Below are 22,300 nucleotides of genomic sequence, written 5' to 3' on the forward strand. Positions count from 1 at the left end.
CTTTAGATATCAAAGCAGTCTGTGTCAAGATCTTTGGTAAAGTTTTGCTTTGACTTAGAAGATGATTAAATTTTAGCTAATGCCAACTCTCACACTTTTGTTTCCACCTGCTCTTTGAAGTTCTAAATTTCATTTTCTGACTGTACTGAAAGGAACATCAAGCTAAGTGCAAACTTTTGGGCACCGTTTCATCTCATCTAATTTTAGGTACCTGTGTCAGGCACTCAAGTTGGATGTATAATTGCCATAAGCTCCAGACACCGTCAGTCATGGGGAGAAATGAGCTTATCTAGAGGATGATTAGACGACCTTAGTTCTTATTTACTCATTTGAAATGTGCTTATTCCATTACTGACTAGAGAACAAACTTTGGTCACTATATTTTGAATTCAAACACCTAGATGTAGGTAAATGTGTCTTAAGCCTTTTAATGATGTGCAAGGATCTCTAAAAGATCACCTACTTTTTTGAAACAGAGATCACAGTGACAATTCTGTTACTCAGATAAAGCAGAATGTCAAACTGTATTAGATGGATAAAATGCATCTATTCAATGGACAATTTAGAGATGAATAAAGAAATACAGAATGAAAATCCCCTGGAAGTAAAGAACAACAAAGTTCTCCTCCACTCCAAAAAAAAAAAAAAAATTGGTTCGGCTTTCTTTCTTAAAAGCTCACAGCACTGTATACAGCTGAAACAAATGCAATACTTTGAAGAGCAAACAAAATATTAACACTGTGCTCACTTACTTCTGTCTTTGATACTGCCTATATCTGATACTGATAACTTCATAATTTGCTGCAAAAAAGCACTCTAGTTTGGGTGATAATGTGCACAATTATAAGAAACAATGAAGAAACTAGTACTTCAAGGACAGTTTAAAGAAATTCTCTGGCATTTCTGATAGTAGAACTTGTGGGTACAGTTTGATTGCATTTTTTAATCCTGAAGTATTGAAATATAAAGTCACATTTGCATTTTATAACCTGTTTTGACTACCCTTCTTTAAAGTTACTGTGAAAGAGGACAGCCTAAAAAACTGACCAATAAAAAAGTAAATGATATAACGATATCCTTCATAACCTGACTGCTCTAGCTTTGGGAAGAGTTCAAAACTTTTAAAGCTACTGGAAGAATCTATAACCAATACAAATAAAACCGTGTTGGAAAGCATGCTAACTGCTGTACAAAACTTTAAAGGGTTAGACTCTCCACACACAATGTGAAAAGATGATTTAAACATTATTTTATATAGGAGTTGAAAATCATCTTATTAGAATCTCTTAGAAAACTTAGGCCACTGGTCCTTAAAAGTCAAAACTTACACAGGCAAATGCTGCCCTGAAAAAGCAGTAGCCAAAAGATCCAAGCAGGCTTGCTTGAACAGAAAAAAAAAAAAAAAAGAAAAAAAAAAAAGAAAAAAAAGAAAAAAAAGATGTTGCCAAGCTGTAATAAGGACAGTGGTAAGGACAAATAGAATGGCATCTTGCTGCCCAAGATGAATAAATACAAAATAGCTTTGAACTTCTGAAATTTCTGATCTTCTTGTGCTGGGAGTCCATGAACCCAAATAGAATCTGTCTCTACAGTAAATTTGAAAGATGAATATGCATAGATATCAATACTATCATATACATAATTATACACATCTTTTTCTATGTCCACACATTTATATATAAGAACCTTTCTACAGACATGCATAAATATCTAAACTAAAATTTTCTGCTCAAATCAGTAAATAGAATTACCACACTCAGACTTAAACCAAAGTTCACCACAAAGATTGAAATCTATTTTCCTCCTAAAACCTGGGGTACTCTGAAAATATAAAATATTAGGTACGTCCATTGTATCGTTTTTCAAAAACACAGTAGAGAATATTATTTTTAATTATTGTTAATAATATTAATGATTTAATTACCTTATTCTTTACAACTGAAAATAAGAAAATAGGGGTTTTTTTTCCATTTGCAACTACTTGAAAATTATTTTTGTGCCAAGGGTCATACCCACAGTTGCATCAGTGCATCTCATTACAAAAGAAGCCCATACAGAAGTATGCAAGAGCACCTCCCAGGCTTTAGGCAAAACTTCAGCAAGATGTGTGAATCTGCTCCCCTGAACTGGGGACTTTCCCTCATTAGGTTTATGGAAAGAACATATGCTAAAACCTAGATGCTGTTTTCACTTTTACATGCCCAGGTTATGTTGCTTCTTGCAAGTGTGAACTTTTATGGAAAAATAATACACATAACAGGAGACATATGTGCACACTTTACTACTGTTTTTTCTTGAGTTAGGACATACTTATTTCCGAGACAAGGGTCGTTGGTTTGTTGATCACAGAGCGGTCCGGTCCATCCGCCTTCACACTCACAGGAGAAGCCTGACTGGCTGGTAGCATGGCACGTGCCATGCACACAAACTTTCTTATGGCAAGGCTCACAACCTGGCAGAATTCCCACTTGCAAGGGCACATTTCTGAAGTCTTGGAGTTCACTGTTGATATACAGATTCCGGATGCAGCCATGGAAGCTAGTGCCGTTCTGCCCTGGCGACTGGCGCAAAGCTGCTATGTTGTTTTTCACAGGCATGCCTAGGAAATTAATAATAGCAAATAACCAGTGTAATAATCTCACAATTTTCTATACAATAGAAACATTATATAATATATATATATTATATATAATTGTATATTATATATATAATTGTATATTATATATATAATTGTATATATATATATACAATTTCTATATAATTTTCTCCATTTTTAAAACACTTTTAAAGGAATGCTTCTTCTAAATTAATTATTCTTAGCTATTCAAACTAGAACCACAAACAATAATCTAGTTTTTGGAAATTGTCCTCGTTGTCAAGCATGCATGTAAACCAGCTCCAAACCTGTAAATCTCTAAGTCATGCTTAAGAGTTGAATATAAGACTTCACCAGCAAGGAAGCTCAGAGCTGTGAAAAGGTCAACTTTGCCCAGTTTTTCCCTAGTGCATTTAAGTCCATGATGGCACACAGTTTCTGAATCCCAGAAAAACAAAGGTTGTTGAAATTTAGCAGCTGATATGTCATTTTTTTGTGAGCTAAGATACTCAAATCCAGAAGAATTTAGTAGGACCAGTTCATCAAAATGGAGCTAGCATACACATTTCAAATGTGAGCTTTTGCTATGGAAAATTTCTTGGAAAGGATAGTTTAACAGGTTGAGGTTCCAAAACCAAAAATACTTTTGTTTAGCATGTATTAAAGACAGACTAATAAAATAAAACTAAAAGCCATTCATAGTTTGCCATTAAGGTCTAAAACGATCAATAATAAAAATAATTCAACATCCAACTACTATGTGTATACACTTTTAGATAATGTGAACGTCCCCCGTGTTGACCATTTTCAGAGTAATTCCTCTGTAACAGTCTATAGTTGTAACAGGTGTAATTAGAGCAGTAGATGTGATGCACTTATTCTGTTATAATAATTCAAGAATAATTCAGAATAATTCAAGAATAATTCAGAAGGAACATTACTATCAAGTGTTCTCTTGTAAACATGAAGTTCTTCTACTCGTACCCCCTGCTTTTTGTTTTCTTTTAACTTATTGCCGACATATTAGCCTATAGCAGATAGTTCTTAAGAGAGTGCTTTCTAATAATGAATACACAAATGCCCAAATGAGTCCTGAGATTCACAAATAAAGGAAATCAAAGTACACAGAGCATAAAAAGGATCTGTTTACCTGAAAAAAATATTCTTATTAGCTGCATAGGTTTATTCCTAGACAAAATCAACAATTTTCATTCTGGTACTTGAATAATGACAAGAAAGCAGAAATGTTCTGCATAGTTGCTCCTTAACCATGTAAACTGATACTTTTAATAACTTTCTATATTACTATGAACAGTTCAAGAGAGTTCATGCAGTAACCTAATGACGTAGACGTGCCTTTCATTTAGAGGTTATTGTAATTTCATTTGTGCTAGGCTTCAGTGATTATAGAAATGAACAATATTGTATCCATACTGCTGAAGAGCCTAATCTTCTTTCATCTTATCAGTTAAGTAAATGTATAGGGTTTGTGTGGCCAGGCTTCTCCAAGAAGCTGCCAAAAGTGCCCACCATGTCCAAGACAGCCAATGCCAGCTATGTCCAGGATGGACTTGTCAAGTCTTCCTAGGCCAAGCCAATCAGCTGTGTGATAACATATCTATAAAGGAAAAAAACCACAAAAGAGTAATTGTGCAGATGTGACCAGAGAGCAGTGAGAATATTTGAGGAGCAGCTCTGCAGACACTGAGGTCAGTGTAGCAGGAGGAGGAGGAGGTGCTCCAGGTACTGGAGCTGAGATTCCCATGCAGCCCTTGGTGCAGCCCATGGTGAGGTAGCTATGCCCCTGCAGCCCATGGACGTTCACAGGGGAGCAGAGATCCACCTGCTCCATGGAGGAGACCATGCTGGAGCAGGTGGATGCTTAAGAGAAGACTGTGACCCCATGGGAAGCCTGCGCTGGAGCAGGCTCCTGGCAGGACCTGTGGAGAGAGGAGCCCCCACTGAAGCATGTTTTCTTTGACTTGTGACCCTGGGGACCCATGGGGACCCATGCTGGAGCAGCCTGTTCCTGAAGAACTGCATCCCATGGGAAAAAAGGGATCCATGCAGGAGCAGTTTGTGGAGAACCATCTCCCCTGTGAGGGACCCCAGCTGGAAGAGGGGAAGGACTCCTTTCTCTGAGGAGCATGTAATGGCAGAAACAATGTGATGAATGGACCATAACCCATATGCCTCATGTGCCTGCACTGCTTGTAGGAAGGAGATAGAGAACTGGGGGAAAAGAAATTAAGCCTGAGAAGGAAGGGTGGGGAGGAGGTGTCTTTAAGAAATGTTTTACTTCTCCTTATCCTACTGTGATTTGGCTTGGTAATACATTAAATTAATTTCTTCAAGTTGAGTCTGTTTTGCCACATCAGTAATTGGTGAGGGTTCTCTCCCCATCTGCATCTCAACTTATGAGCTTTCATTGCATTTCCTCTCCCCTGTCCAGTTGAGAAGGGTGATAGAGTGGCTTTGGTGGGCACCTGGCATCCAGGCAGGGTCAAACTGTAAAATAGGCTTTGAACTATTATATTAAAGGACTCAGACTGCAAACAATCATGAGTTTACATCTCCTCACATCTACTTGCCATATTCTCAAGCCAGGGACAGGGCAGAGTCATCAAGACCCTTTCACCCTGTTTTCTACCTTGAAAGCCACACTCAGCTAATGTTAATAGAAAATGCTTGAAGTATCTCAGCAGAATAGATGCACTGAAGTTACTTTTTGTAAAAATAAAAGGTGTACAAAACTAAGCACACCAATGCAATGCTAAACTAGATGTTATACTTGAAAGTGTCAGGCAACTTAGATGTGATTTCTGGGAACCATATAAGCACATATGTTTGATACCAGGCAATAGGTGGTATATCACACATGATTCAGAAGTTTTTTGTCTATTTTCTCTAATAAGGGAGACATTTGGAAACACAATAAAAACATATGCACAAGCTTTCAGCCTATACACTTTTGCTTCTTCTAGGAAGATACCAAATGTCAGAAGGCCAAAGTGTGTGTAAAACCTGCTTATATTCTTTAGAAATATTTGTTAGATAATTTTTATATAAAGATTCTTTACCAGTTAGGAAAGAACTGACATAGAAACAATACAGAAAAATATTTCAGATCTATTTTTGGCAAGGTAAGAGAGTAGTTCCCACCTCCTTTTAAGCTTTTGGACACTGAACCTGACTACAGGTAAATGACTGTTCAAGGAGGCAAATGGTAGGAATCTCTCTTAAATAACAGTCACACAGTAAAACTGTCGAAACGAGTATCTAATTCGAGAAGCTGCCAGAACAGAGCAGGCACAAATGAGAAGCAGCTGATACTCTACCTGTCTCAGAAATAGGGACATCCATGAAAGAAGGTGCCACTCTCAACTAGTAAAATATGCTCTAATTTCCGAGAGAAGAATGTGGAGTATCAGTGATGTCTGTGACTCCTTTGAAGAATTTTTGAGAAGAAACAGATTGTCCCTTAAGAATTCGTACAAAAGCCATGCACTTTCAATATGATTTACTGAAATTTGTTACAGAAAGACTGAAAAATAACAAGCACGTGTATTCTGACCACACACTCCATACACTCAGAAGAGGCAAAAAAACCCCTAAAAGGTATAAATCAATTAGTTCAGTTTTTATAAAAAAAAAAAAAAAAAAAGTTAAATTACCCCTTTTAAACCAAGCTACATATTGTGACCCAAGAGTAACATAAAAAAAAAAAGGGAGGAAGGCAGAGAGAGAGGGAATGAGAGAGAATGAGAGCATATACTGTACAAGGGCTTGCTGTTAAGTCTGAATTTCAGCCTGCCAACTGAGGTGATGCTTATCAGAAATGCCATTTTAGCAGGAAAGTGGTAAGAGTAAGTGTAAGCTACATGATGATTTAGGTGTCAAACTAAGACTTTGGCAAAGATAAAAATACTGCATAAAAACCTAGTGAGAATTTAAGTTCTTAACTGATGAAAATGTGTAATCAAATTCCCTAAAAAAAATCTAGATATAGTTGGATAAGAAAAAAATTACTGAATCTCAAAAAGATGGGTGATATAAAGTTAAAAGAGTGAAAAATTACCTGTCTTGAGAATTTTAAAAAATCATAAACAGATACATTTGATAAAGAAGAGGAAAGATTAAGATCTGAATGTCAACCTACTGGATTTTTTCCCTTTATTTTGTTACAATGTGCTTCTATGATTGGTTTTTATTATTTTTTGGATCAACATTTTCTATGAAAGCAGAATAATTGTCTGTTTGGAGCCTGAATGTGAAAAATTGCATTAGAATAAACACAGAACCTCCCTAAGGAACATGCACTAGAATGCAGAAGACTGCTGCTCTTAGGTATCAAACCACTAAGAGAAAAGATTATTTCCAAAAGTTATTCTTCCAATACTTGAAAATGACAATGCAGATTATTATGATTCTCTTAATGGAGGCACAGATCTGCAGGGTGAAGAAGCAAGGAAGAGAACCATATGTCACAAATCAGCATTGCAGTGGTAACAATGTGCCCAGAATAAATGTTTACAGTTGTCAGTCTGGCCTCATTTCATCAAAAGGTGCTTATAACAGACAGGAGGATTATTGCTCTGCACTAAGCTCAGCTTTCAAGTAGTACAATTGGCCTCAGCAGTCATTAAACAAACCGATGTTGATAACACAAGTAAGCAAGCACACAGTGTCCTATCAGAGTCTAGGACCCCCTCTTCCAAATGTGGCACAGGACACTGTGTAAACAGAAATGATACACAGGAAAAAATGCAATGTGCATTTTCGGAGAGCAATCCATGTTTGAAGGCATCAGTACATCGAACAAACAAATGTACCTCTGATGGCACAGCTTTTTGCAAGGAGGCAAGATGCTTAAGTCTAAAAAGTAATTCTCAAATATAAAAGAAATAGGCAAAATGAAAAAGAAAGTACATTTTTTTAACAGAAAGAACAGATCAGAAGGAAATTCCTTACATGCCTGTTGTAAGAGTATAAGCTTAAACTAAGTAGAACATGAAAATCTGTAGCTTTTAAAAAGTATTTAAAACCCATTCCAAATCTCTGAACTTTTAAGAACTTTGACTTGCTACCAAGTAAGAAGGTACTAAGTGTTGGCTGAATTTTCTGACTTTTACCTAGATTGCACAGGTCCAAAGAAATCCAGCAGAAACTGCTAGTTAAAACAATGTGTTTGAACTCACAGGTCTACAGAGTAACTGACATCAAATGATCAAAATTTTTCAAATCTTTTAGCTGCTCAAGTTAAACAAACAATTAAGCAAACAATATTTTTTTTTCTCAAAAAACCAAAACCTAAGTCTGACACATACAGTGAAGCAACTGTCTGGGCACATTCTTTCCTAGTGTCCTAACTCTAATCAGCCCTAATCAGTAAGATCTCCAGACATAAATTATACTTCATGGCTTTACACACTGCTATAATTTCCTGCAGATATCAGTACAGGGAAACAGGAATGTAAAATGAGCAAAACAGAATGCTACCATTCTACACTTTCTGAATAGGCATTACTAAATCTTCATGCAGCTAAACAAAGTTGAGCACACCTCTTCAGTATAATAAAAGGCTAAATAACAGCAGAAATTTACAAAATTTTACAGTTATAAAAAATAATAATTATAGAAAAGCAACCAGTGTAGTTTGAGGACATATTATCTCTTAAAATTGAAGCTACTGACATTAACTGCCAAAGTTTCATCTTAAGGAGTTATGCCAATGAATGAGTCTCTTTAAGAAACACAAGAATGCGTTTCTTAAAACATGTTACCACAGTAAATTATCTATAATACCTCTTGTAAGAAGCAATAAAATCCTCTTACCTCCTACATACAGTGGAGAATCAAAGTTCAGAGTGGATTGCTTGGACAAGTTGGTAATTATCTTAGGGCTTCCTCCATCAATAGATAAAGATAGAATCTGATCCATAGCTAGCAGCTCCACAATGTGGAAATTTCCATCATTAATAGTTTCCACACTGCAAAATAAACATTAATAATAAACAGTTGATGGTCAGGTTAGAACAGCTTTTTACCTTTTCCCCCTTTAAGAGTCAATAAAGTTTCAGAACAGAACTTCTATAGGAGTGCACTCCCCTGAAAATTCCATTTTAAGCAAAGACATGCACATATGCTTAAAAGCCAATACAATACAATACATCCCTTCTTCTGGACTAGTGATGACAGGGCTGAAATCCCTTTTCTATGAAGACAGGCTTTGGGAGTTGGAGAAGAGAACACTCTGGGAAGACATTATAGCAGCTTTTGAACATTGAAAGGGAGCTTGTAAGAAATATGGAGAGAGACTTTCTACCAGAGCCTGCAGTAACAGGACATAGCCCAACTGTTAAACTGAGAGGGTAGATATAGATCAGATAGAATCTATTAAGTAAAAGAAGTGACATTAAAAAAAAGTTCTTTAATATGAGGGTGGGTTAATATGAAATACTGGGACAAGTTGCCAGAGAATTTGTGGACCTGTTAGTGGAAATGCTCAGGGATCAGGTTGGATGGGGCATTGTACAACTTAATCTAGGGGAAGCTGCACTGCCCATAACAAAGAAGATGGAACTAGGTGATTGTTTAAGGTCCCTTCCAACTTAAACCATTATGTGATTCTAATACTACTTCAAGAACATATTTGCATGCAAGTCTCTGTGTATCCTACATTTTGCAGAGTATTGGGTTTACTTATCTTGCAAATATGAAGGCCTGAGTCAACTCCAGTGATAAATAAATCTATTTCATGGAATATGGAACTGGATCTAACTGTAGTCCTGCCCAACAAAATCATATCATTGGTCCAGACAGCTCCACTGACACTTGCAATAAAGTTATTTGTTATCTATATTGGACATGGTTACTTAAGTGTGTTCAGCTTCTGGCTAGTACAGTGAATATGAATGTTGTATTTTTTTTTCTCTCATCTACATATACCATTTCCTTCTGCTTACTAACAAGATATGAACTCACTAGTAGGAGAATGCCTGAAGGTTCTCAAAGTGGAAATGCTTGCTTCAAGCATGGTGCTTACCCTGCCTAAGGATGAGCTTACTCATGCTGCTGGACACAAAAAATAGCTGCTGGTGCTTATCAGCCTCAATATCTACGGAGCAAGTGCTTAAGTGCAGGAACTACTCTGCACTTGAACACTGCTTAAATACATCAGAGAAGGAAGAATATCATTACTCAGTTCTGGGACTGAATATATCATTGTACTTGCACAACTTGTAGTCCATTTTCCATTGCAGAAATAGAGCTGAATATATGCATGCAAGGTGTGAGCTGTAGTCCAGAGACCAAACTTTAAAAGCATTCCCATGAAAGCCTTTATTTGTTTCAGGGCACCCTCAAATAAGTGAGCTTAATCCTTTGAAAAAAGTTATTTAAATGAACCAATTGTATGATAGCCTGAAATGGACAGTCACACAGTCAATTAGCTCTTCTCATTGAGAAAGCAGGATAGCTGAAAGGGATTAAGTTCGTAAATCTCAAGGCAAAAATCAAGCAAATTACCTTAAAACATCCTTAGTGATGTTTTAATTAAGCTAACTGCTCTTGTCCTGGAACAGATCAGCAGCACACTTGGTCATTCACAGCTGTGACACATTAAATAGCTTCTTAGCCATTTATTACCAACTCTGTGAACAGCCTTTGCTTACTATGGATCAAAGATCTGCATGGTAGCATGCATGCTTTACATAAACCCAGCTCTATTTGAGAGTGCAAACACATGACAGAGCAGACACTGGCACAATAAACACTTTATGGGAGCTGTCAGGAGGGGGACTGCCAGTTTCCATGGGGGGAAAGGAAACAGTCAGGGTTTATCATTCCTAAAGCGAGAGACTTATTCAAGGTATCAAGAGATTTGTTTGATCTGATCAAGCAATATAAAAGATGCTGATTAAGTTACTTAACACATTTCAATGAATCCAGCCAAAAAATGTGCTAAAAAATCAAAGTGCATATAACTTGATTTCAGGAAGCATGTAATATTTCTTGATGCAATGTTCTTGTTTCAAGGAAACATATTTTACAACTTCTAAACCTTTCACTCAATAGCATTTATAAGAATAAGAGCAACACAAAAAATGCATTTTTAGAGCAAGGGGTAGTTCCAGGGATATACAAACCATAGTGTGTGAAGGGAATGTGTCTCTGATAAGAGTGATTATTAAAAGCCTCTGGTTTAAACTGTTTCACTGGTAAAAATTTACTGCAGAAAGAGAAGCTCTCCTAGGTAAGGATGGTTTAAATTGAAGAGGAAATAAACTCAAGGCATATTTGCAATATTTCCTGCCAATGCACTTACATTACTTCTAGCCCATTTCCCATTGGAGTTATGAGAGCTGAATGCATAGATTGTAATGAAAAGCTGTAAGAAGAACTGATTTAAGGCTTCTGGTACTCTGTAGAAGAATAATGATCTGGGAATAAATAGTCCCACATTTCCAATAAATATATGAGGAAAACTAGTTTACAGAATGAAAGATTTTTTTTTTTATGTAAAAAACAGTTAACGTTTAAAAATGGATGCCCAGACAGAATAAAACACAAGTGGATCAAATTTTTCCAAATAACCATCTCCAATGAATGAATATTATTTATTGGTCTTGGCAGTGCCATCACATCATTTCTCAGATTGACTGATGACTGCTTTTGGGATGCAGGCTCTTCCTGCAGTCAGTTCCCATGAACTGGGAGGACAGGAGGGAAGCAGAAGGGAGGGACTAGAAGGAAGGACTGGAAACATTCCAGGAGACAGCTTTTAATAGGTAACAAAAGTACAGAAAGACAGCATGCAATGAATGGATAAAAAGAAGGTAAAGACCTTAAAAAGGGCACGAGATATCACAAAGATTCTGGGAGGTAAAACAGTAAGAACTGGAAATAATGAAGGGATTTGAGTAAACTGTGTAAAAGGTTCTGTGCTACAACACACTCTTTTCAAGAACCTGAAATAGACAATAAACAGTACACAGTTTGGAGAGCTATCACTAGATGCACATATATACCTATAAATCAATGTGGAAATGTATAAATTACTTCCAAAATAGAATGATGAAATCACAGACAAATTTTGGTTGGAAAAGACCCCTAAGATCATCAAGTCCAGCAACTAAACCAGCACTGCCAAGTCCACCACCAAACAATGTCCCTAAGTGCCTGATCTACACTTCTGTTGAATACCTCCATGAATGGTGACTACACCACTTCCCTGGGCAGCCTGTTCCAATGCTTGACAACCATTTACGTGATGAAATTTTTCCTAATATCCAATCTAAGCCTTTCCTGGTGCAACTTAAGGCCTTTTCCTCTTGTCCTATTGCTTGTTATTTGTGAGAGGCTGCAATCTTTCAGACAGCTGTAGAAAGAGATAAGGTATGCTCTCAGCCTTGCCTCAACAACAGACTTCACTACAGTTGGACTATCACATGATAGCTTTCAAATATCTCAGAAACTCACCATTATGCTTATCAGAAATGAAATGTAGGTTAACAACAATAACAATAACAGAAACTAAAAATAGTAACTAAAAGTGTGTATCTGCTTCACTAAACAACTGTGTCACTCTGTAAGGTGTAACTACATTTCCTGTCCCTCTCTTCACTACACTTCCATTCTTCATTTGTCACATAATTCAAAAGAGACAATCAACTATGTAAGGGAGATGCTTCTTATTATTTTGTAACAGTAACCTAATTGGGGCTCTTTGTTAATTGTTCACTTTGTTATTAACTCCTTCCATGTTTATGTTTGGTTTTTTTTCTGTGTGAGTACTGTTTTTCAATCTTTCTAGATTAATCTTTATAGATAACCATAATGGACAAGTATGAATTACCAGTATTTGTTATGTTTCAACAATGCCAGAGAAAGCATAAATTTATGGGAAGGGCATATATGTTTTGAAAGAGAAGAAGTATTCTTAATAGATTATAGAAATGGGAGCCAAAATAACTTGGAACTACATATGACCCTTATTCCTATTGCATCTTATTCTCAGACAGATGTACCTATTGAATAAAAATCAACAAAAATAATTAAACTCCTGAGAAAAAAGAATCTAAATTTCTTGTGTAGCCCTAACCCAGATAGAAAATAAAAATATTATTTTAATAGGAGTATAATAATTTATAAAAATCATTTGTTTTCACTGAAATGTCCCTAATAGAATGCAGAACAGTGTCACTATTACAAACTCTAGAAGTGAATACACCTATATATAATTTTACAATAAAAGGTGTAAATAGAGTGAAAAGAACATTCAAGAAAAACTGAAGAAAAATCAAGAAAGTAATTTTAGCGCCAAGAGGGCAGTCAAGACCAGGAACTGATGCCTCTTGTCTTTCTGCTCACTCTTGCAATGACTGTTGCTAATTCCTGTGAAGTTATACAATATCTCCCAAAAAAATCAGGAGGTAATTTTTCAGATAGCCAGAGAAATATGATTAAAAAAAAAACACCTCAAAAATTATGCTACAGAAGCAGCTGTAGATTCTTTCTCTTAATGACTTTGGAAGCAAAAGCCATTTCTTTTCAAAGGGAGTGCCTTTTTCAGAAATCAAGTTTTTAGCTTTCTCTTCACTTGCCAGGGAAAAATCCCACATTATATGACTGCCTAACAGAGAAGAGAGAAGAAAAGCTTCTATTTAATTTCTGCTTATACAGTGTAGTTTTTCATTTTACTCAGCACACTAGGAAATTATTTGGCAGTTACAACTAAGAAAAAACTCCACTGCTACATGTAAGCTTTACAAATGTACAAATATTCTGCTGAAAGCTAACTCTTATTCTCTTTAAATGCATCAAATAATATATTATTTGCCTGACATATCTGCATTAGAGTTACTTGCCAACCAAATCACATCTTTTGGCAAGAAGTTTTAAGTGTCTGACAACACATTAATTTGCATATATTTCTTTTAACCATGTATTAAAAAATGTGACTTTGATATAAGTAATGAATGCAGGTTTTGTTTCAGTTACAAATGTGTTTCATCCAGGTTCACCTGTAAATAGCAGAGGCTGGATATGATCCTGTGTCATAGCTGACCCTCACTCTACCCCGGTACAGTTCCACTGCTATATGATCTTTATCGCCTTTGTACAGCAGGATCCCACTGTCTTCATCTGTGGCAATCTAGTTAAAAGATAGAAATATTTAGAAACCACAAAAATTAGGTATTTATTCAAAATGAGGTATTAAGTGAATCTCTGAATTTACTGCCATAATCTGCTACTTCATTATAAAATTCTTTTTTGAAGGACAACCTGAAAAAACTCTTTCTCATCCTATCAATAAGCCCATCTAATTCAATGTGAATATAGAGTTATTGCATTAATTCTTCTAGATTTTTAGCTCAAACTGTGAAAATCTCTTTAAGTGAGCCAATGACAACTTTGGGTCATTTTCCACATCATGGAAAGTCATTTACTCTCTTTTCCAGAAAAGAGAATCCACAACACAAGCAAACTTACCTGTAGAGTGATATTGGTTTGGGGGCGTATCTTAGTTGAAGGGATTTGCAGATAGGATTCTTTGTTGACGAAGTTTATACTAATCAGCTTTTCACATTTCTCACCCTGGTATCCTGATAAACACTGACAGATGGGTTCACTTTCTTTTATGATACACTGGGCCCCATTTTGACATTCGTAATTATCACAAGGGCTGGTGCGAGGTAGAACCATTGGCGGTGAAAACTCACAAAACAAGCCACTAAATGAAAACAGAAGACAATCAGTATTTCCAAGAAAAAACAACTGTGACAGAAGACATCCATGTTTGTACTGCCTTCAGATCTTTCTCACCTGTACCCTTCTGGGCAAATGCAGGTGTATCCATTAACTGCATCCGTGCACTGCGCTCCGTTTTTGCATTTGTTGTCCTGGCAGTCGTCAAAGTCAATGTCACAATGCTCACCTACATATCCAGGTGTGCAATCACATCTGTAAAACAGCAAAGCAAACTGGATAGCACAGTGCCTTTTAATGACCCGCTGTGATTATAACAAAGTTAAGGAACTACTGTACTGTTTAAAAATCAAGGGAAAAAAGGCATTACTAATACTTTGTGTGCAAAGACTTTATAGCTTCATCATACTATTAGATGGGGAATCTACATATTTAATGAATACAGGTTTGCTAGTTAAAATGTTTACACATCTGCCATTATATTGAAGAATTGTGTGCAAATCTAGAGAGCCCTCATGAATAATTTAGGCAGTTTTTAGAATTTATGAGCACCACAGAATGTTACAGGATGTTATTCATGGCTGCAAACACTAAACATAATCAATATGCTTGAAACCAAGACAAATAATCTGAAGCTGGTACTGATGGTTATTAGATTTGTCAACTGAACAGCTATGAACAGACCAATGGTCCATTTATGCAGTTTAAAGGCTATGCATAATTCTTTTGCTCCTAAGGTTCCACCAGTCTGATTTACTAAAAACAGCTCCATGGTTGTTGAACTAACAGAAGTCTCAAAGCCCATCATCTGTCCTCCCTGAAGCCCCACTGGTCTAGAAACAGCCCATCCTCAAGAGAGTATGTAATGATTTTTGTTTGTTGGTTTGTTTGGGGGTTTTTCCATGTGACATTCTCATTGCTAATGCTCGTGGCATTCCTTCAGGGAATTCTCATATATAGGACTGAGAGAATGCTCAGAACTCTGTCAAAAATTAATGGAAAATATTACAAATCCATGCATCCATATGATGTGTTTTTAAATTAAGATGTCATTTATTGATTTCATTAGATCTTGTAATTACCTCCTCAGTGTCATTTCTTTTACTATCTAAAATTTTCTCTAAGCTGGCAAGAGTGATTTTAAATAGCCATGTAAGTTTAAATTTAGCACTTCAATCAAATATGTTTCATTTTTTTTCAACAACAGATAGGAAAAAGACAAGGGAAAAAGAATATAGAGCAACCTATCAAATGTCTGACTGAGATACATCTTGAAGTACACTCCATGTGCTATTTTCTGATTTAAAAGTAACAAGAAAGATTAGTGAACTGGAGGTAAACTAGGTTTATTGAAGTGACAGGAAAAAACAAACATAATGCACTACAACAGAAACCAAACAATATTTCTATTTTCCAGTTTGAAACTATCAATTTAATTTCACATTCAACTGAATATTTAATATTTTTATGCCATATTTTAAATAAAATGTCATTTCATAAGTAGTGGGAATGACAATCTGATTTTAGCACAAAAGCATGCTGTGCATAAAACAGGCACTTGTGAGAACAATTTAAATCTGCAGGTTTCCTGTATTTATTAACCTAAAGCCTATTAAAACAACTTTAATTTGTACATACTAATTAATCATGATAAGGATATGGTGTAATTAAAGATTAGCTTTCCTGGGGAGGGACTTCTTTACTTTATACCTTTCAGTGTGCCTTCCTAATAATCTCTTTCACAATTACTTCTCTAAAAGCAATATAATTATTCCACTTCAATAAAAAGCAATTATTTTCCTACTGCTCAGACTCCTATAAGGGTTTTGTATAGACCATTATAAAGGCTGCCTGTGTTTCTATTTAAAATCTGGTTGGAATTAGACCTTTTAAAGATCAGTGAAATTCAGTAAAACATACTTAAGATAATAATGCAGCTTTACATGAAAATAATGGCCTACTCTGCCATAAGGTTTAAAAATAATCAAAATTAGTACTTTGAGAATAGAATTGGCTTCCACTTAAACAGAAGGAAAGGAAGCTAAGCAGGATGGAAAAATACAAACTTTGATCCAGTCTCTAATAACATTTCAGACTCACTTGTATCCTTTGGGTGTCAAGATACACTTAGAATCATGCTGGCAAGGATTCAGGTTTTGGGCACAGAAATCTAATTTCTCCTCACAGAGTTCACCTGAAATACAATGTATGTTGTCAATTCAGTGAAAATATCACAGTGACCTGACAACAGCAACAAAGAGAATTTTAAAAGCAACTCCTTTGCTAACACTAAAATATGCGTACTTCTTTACATAGCAATAAATACCTTTATGATAAATATTAATACATAAATAAATGGTTATACAGAAATAACATAAATAAATAATAATATACCTGGCAACTCATTTATAAACAGTACCAAGTTCAATCATCTATAGATGGATATAAATGGTAATTTTGTAATTATTTTTTCTTTTACAATATTTATTTTGCTCTGCTATGTAGCAACACTAGTGATTGATGTCACTAGAACAAAAAAGCCATCAATATGCATTCCTTTACTTATTTCTAAGCACATTACACACAGTTATATCCAGATTTGGACTATCACTATAAGTAGTCTATTACCTGAAAAAAACCTGTTAATATCACTGCATGTCAACACAATTCCAATTATCCAAAAATGAAAACTTGTTTTCTACTTTTCCTTAAATATGACTCTCCATTTTTTGCATTTGTTAATGTACCATAATTATCTATAATCTGTTCTGTGAAAAGAAAAGAAAAAAAATCTATGTAAAATGTCTATCCTTCCCTGCTGATAGAGGCAGCGGCTCTAGTTTCCAAAATGGGCTTATAACCCAAAAAGTATTTTAATGTGATTAAAAAATGTTTTATTTGCAAGTTTATGGAAAGGAAACACAGGTTTGTAAACAGATCAACAATATCTTGTTCCCTGACTTACTTATCAGATGATACAATGGATCGTGCACTTGCTAAACTTGTAATCGCTGGTTTTTAAGGTAGGTATACTTATTCCAGCATCCATATGAAGAATATATGTGTAATATACAGGTATAAACCCTGTGCCTGCTGAATTCAGGGACTGACAGGTCCATCAGACTCTGAAACTATGGAAGCAGCAGGATTGTCCCTGTCCTTTATTCCCTTCCAGTAACAAAACATGATCTGGCAAGCAAAGAGAAGTAGAACTGTACATTACAGTGACAATGACAAACAGAAGAGCAGAAGAAATGAGGGAATGATCAGACACTTTCACTGCTCAAGCTGCACTTGCCTTCAAAGAGGTGATATTTGGTATCCCTCAGTTTTACTGAGCTGAGCATGTCAGTGGCTTGCAGTGCAGTGGACAAATAAACCAAAAAAGAGCTGAGGAACAATCTATATTAAAGCAAGGATGGAGAAAAAAGCAAAACTGAAGCAGGAGCAAAGGCAGTTATGCCAGCTGAGAACACAACTGGAAAACATATACTAAGTGCAATAAGACATGGGACCTCTACATCTTCAAAAATGAGAGAGGACAAGCCAAAAAACAAGTAGACAAGTATTTTGCACCATTCAAAAGATCGAGGCTGGTTCTACACAAAGATTGAAAAAAAAAGATAAATGAGTAAATAAATAAATGAAGAAATAAATACTGACATTCTCAATTTGCAAGTAGTGTGTTTTCTCTACAAACCAAATGTATGGAAAGGTTTAAGATAACATAAGAAAATAGCCCTTATGAACAGGTCACTTAATAGCCTCAGGAAAACTGTCAGTAACAACATAACTTAGTCAATATATGTAGGAAATTGAATGGAGATCAAATGCAGGCCACTGAAGATGTCAAATACAAAGGGTTATAATTCTACCCTCAAAGCCTCTTCAAGGTCTCAATAGAATTATTAGTCTGGAAATGTGCAATTGTTATGACTAGATCAGTGCACAAAGAATCCTGAAATACCAGGGATTGTTTGCATCCCACGATATATTAAACAAAACCCAGATCCCTTTCTCTTTTCAAAGGGTTTTGTTCAAACAAACTCATATAAATATAGGTCTTCAATGCTGTTCTTCACATAGCATTTAGTCAACTTGCAGAACTTGTAATAGCTGAATTCTGTTCAAAGAGCAGCACTGTTTAAGAGTGAGATGTAAGTATGGGAACAGTAAGTTCAGATTTTAAGGATCATGGGAGTAGAATAAGCAAAAATTACTGTTGTTTTACCCTAGTTTGTTCACATTCCCATAGTTTAGATACACACCAATAAAAATATCTTATTATGGCATATATTTTATATTAAATTACATGCAGAACTGAAAAATACATGACACCCCAACTACAAGTAATAAAAAATGTGGTTGCACAGTACTAACTTGTATAAAAGCACCTCTAAATATTCCCAAGATTATTAAATCTGACAGCATATCAGAGAGCTTCTGCAAGTGACACATTGAGCCTATCTCCCAAGCAGGGCTGGAGCTTGCTGTCTCTTATACATTCACAGCAATGAATGTAAAAGAAGACCAAACTACCTAGAAAATGCAATTTAGGAGTGGCATAATAGGGACAAGCATTCTTACTGTTCCTGTTGAATTTATTGAACTGATTTTGCTACAGGACATTGATCTGTCTTAGATTATCATTGGCACAGATTTCTGAAATAACTTGAGTGGCAAATAGTTTTACTCAATAGTGTCTAAGCCTGTACATTTTTGTAAATCCTCCCCCAGGTAAAATACCGGATTAAAATAAAATACAGGATTTCTTGGAATACACTGCATTTTAGTATTCATAGGTTACTGGCCCTTATATCTTCAGAACGATACTGACAGCAGAATCACCTCATGAGGAGTGCTCAGGGACACTTGAAATCTTTTTATGTCCTACTCTTAGCTGTGGATCCTACATAATGATTGGGCATTTAAGTTTTAAACAGGTTTACCTTTTTGAAAAATGTCCACTTCAAATTATAAAATCACTGTTACACTACCAGCCATACTGCAGCCAAATGGTTTGCAAACATCATCAAACATCACCAGGCATTTTTGAGACTATGGTCAGAGTTTGATCTGAGTACTCTGTAGAAAAGCACATAGAAGCAGAACTTTTTGTGCTGGGACAGCAGAAAAGCAAGGAAACTTTTCCATTGCATTTGCAAACTGTATGCACAGTGAATCATATCCTCGAAGTTTTAGTTAAACAGTCAGTAGCAAATAGGAAACAGGATGGTGGCCATGTAGCAGAAGACTCATGTAAAAAAATACTATGACCATAAAAGTCAGCTTTACTTACAGTACAACCTTTAGGTATTAAAAAAAAATAGCATTAATGGCAGGCTTGTACACAGGATCAGTAAAGAAAATATCAAGATGGAATCAAATATGTACATCAGATAGTCAATTTCTGAATGAAGATTTAAATACCAGAATAACAAGGCAAGATAACCTAAATGCAAGGTCTTCTACAGCTAATAGTTAATAACTGCTAATATTAATAAATGCTAATAGATCTTTTTCTGAATGGAGAATTCTCATGGCCAAAATAAAACTGTTTATGAAAAAATTAATAAAAGAGGTAAGTAAATTATGGGATACTGGAATATGAATCACTGAAGAATATAGTTTCATGGTAAAGAAACCCCTCCTTCAGCATACTGAACAACCATTGTTTTATTCAGAATTTAAATGAGACAAGTAGTAGTTTTAGTAGAATTTAAATGAGAAGTAGTTAATTTTGTTGAAATGAAAAGATAGCGATTAAAGTGAAACATTCATTGGACAAAAACCACAGTTTTACCAAGTTAGGTTCCTTGGCTTTACTGGAAGGAAATCTTATGGAGTTTCCTGATTTGAGAAACATAATACAAGGTTTAAAAACCATACTTCAAAATAATCAGAAAAGGTTGAGGAAAAAAAAGTCTCAATTCAAGGAATTGACACCAATCTGTGAGGACATTCTTTTATTCATCTAATAATACTGTAACTGAGGCTTCTGTAAGAGCTTGGCTAAGTAATTACATTTTTAAAAGATGGGAACATTTCTGTATGTAGGAGAATAAGGAACAGACTGGTTTGTTTAAAAGTAAGTAGTGGATAAAGTGTCAAAAAACCTGTGAAAAGCTTCCAAAGTTTAATTAGAACCAGCAATAACCCTTTTCACAAGACATCTGGCTTAATTAATCTAAGGAAGTCTGAATTCTGGTATAGAGTAGCATTGAAACCAGTGGAATTATGAATGAACATGACCCTCCAAGCTCAAGACAAATATTTACTGAGATTTTGCATAGAGTATGATGTAGACTCAAACAGACAGACAACACTATGAAACACTGATATATAGTGATGATACTTTATATAGGTAACCAAAGCTGGATGTTTGCTAGATTCACAGGCCAGTTTGTGTTTCCTCTGTGTGTTAATTCACTTTTATGACTTGATAAGATTATAAGTCACTAAAAACTTCATCATGGAATACCAGGTTTATCCCTCAAGGATCATCTCCTGGAAAAAGCAGGAGAGACAAAATGTTCCAGCACCCTTTCTAGCTGAATCCCGAAAGGGTCTGTTGGGGAATCCACCACTATCCTGGAAAGATTATTCCAATGGCACCATGTCCTGACTGTAAAAATTTCCCTCTTTTTTAAATCTAACTGGTATCTCCCCAGGAGTACCTTGTACCCTTACTCCTCCTCTTTTCCATGTGATTCCTTGTAAAAAAGGGAGTCTCCATTTCCCTTCCAGCCACCCTTTTAAGTACTGGAACAGGGTGATAAAGTCTCCCCAGGTCTTCTTTTCTCAAGGCTGACTAGACCCTTAACTCTGGATTTTCCATTTTATAGATATGTACTAGAACAAATAATGTGTAACAAGGCAATGAAGTGAAAAAGGATTTACATCTTTGTTATTTTGAATAATTGGTCAATAAATTTAAGATAAAGGAATGCCAGCCACTACATTTCTGAATGAAGAGGACAGCTCTAACAAAAATGGACATGGGCTTCTTAATGTAATAGCACATTGCTAATTACAGGCAAGTTCATAAAGAAACAAGTTTAAAATGACCCTTATTAGCAAAGCTGAGTTTGATATTAAGAAAAAAACACAAAAAACAACCAAAACTCCCCCCCCCAAAAAAACTAGACAGAGAATACAAAAGTGACAGTAGTCATTTTTCATTATCAAAACCCAGGTTTTTCTTAGGTTATTCCCTCTTCCAAAGTCAAAATACTCAATACCTACCACAGAATAGAACAAAAGGATTTGAAGTGTGTGCTAATATAACCATTTCATCTTCTGAGCTCAGTTAAGCTATACTGTGAGCCAACATCTGCAGTGTTTATGTTTTATCAATTAGGTATCCCTGTCTGACTCTGTGACTGGAGGTCTCTGTTTAATACTCTGGCTCAAACAGCCAATGGAGTGCAGCAGGGGTTGGAAAATGACTGTGCCATTTAAGAAACTATATATAGAAAACTGCTGCATTTTATTGTCTTCAGCTTGATGTGCAGGATACAACATGAATTATTTCAGATCTTAATCTCATTATTCAGAAAATACAAATAAAAATATTGACTATATGAGGGACAAAATTTCTTAGAATTAACAAAAGTTCTCAGTAACAGTAGAATGCAGTTTATAACCATAAATCTGAACAATTTTTGAATTTAATTTTAGAGTCAAATTGCTGGACTATTCCCATCTTTCAGCATTGCATAAGTATTTTTAGCTGTCTCCCATGCTTGTGGATCTCAGTATAAGATGAGGCTCAGTTTAATTTAGTTAAACATTTTAATTTGTTTTATGTTCATTGTTAACAGCAAAAAACCAGTAACTTTTAGGCAGGTAAGCTTTAAGACAATTAATGTAAACAGAAGGGTGGATCACAGACTAGAATGAGTCAAGGCAGTGATTAAACCAGAAGCAGGTAGCTCAGCTTGCCACAAATATCATGTAAATTTCCCCTTTATGCAAATGCAGTAAAATTATTTC

General features: G+C 35.5%; 1 protein-coding gene across 5 annotated transcripts in view; it reads right to left on the reverse strand.

The window, feature by feature from the left end:
- SLIT2 (slit guidance ligand 2) overlaps positions 1-22,300 on the reverse strand; it is a 258,736-nt gene that overhangs the window by 4,853 nt on the left and 231,583 nt on the right. For all 5 annotated transcript variants that reach the window (XM_036382153.2, XM_054514636.1, XM_036382151.2 and 2 more), the window contains 6 exons: positions 16,406-16,499; positions 14,423-14,560; positions 14,090-14,330; positions 13,621-13,751; positions 8,432-8,586; positions 2,311-2,599 (listed from right to left, as the gene is read on the reverse strand). In XM_036382153.2, the coding sequence (XP_036238046.1) occupies positions 2,311-2,599; positions 8,432-8,586; positions 13,621-13,751; positions 14,090-14,330; positions 14,423-14,560; positions 16,406-16,499 (1,048 nt within the window). The remainder of the gene's footprint in view (positions 1-2,310; positions 2,600-8,431; positions 8,587-13,620; positions 13,752-14,089; positions 14,331-14,422; positions 14,561-16,405; positions 16,500-22,300) is intronic.

The sequence above is a fragment of the Molothrus ater genome, chromosome 4, assembly GCF_012460135.2.
Source record: "Molothrus ater isolate BHLD 08-10-18 breed brown headed cowbird chromosome 4, BPBGC_Mater_1.1, whole genome shotgun sequence".
Classification (NCBI taxonomy): domain Eukaryota; kingdom Metazoa; phylum Chordata; class Aves; order Passeriformes; family Icteridae; genus Molothrus; species Molothrus ater.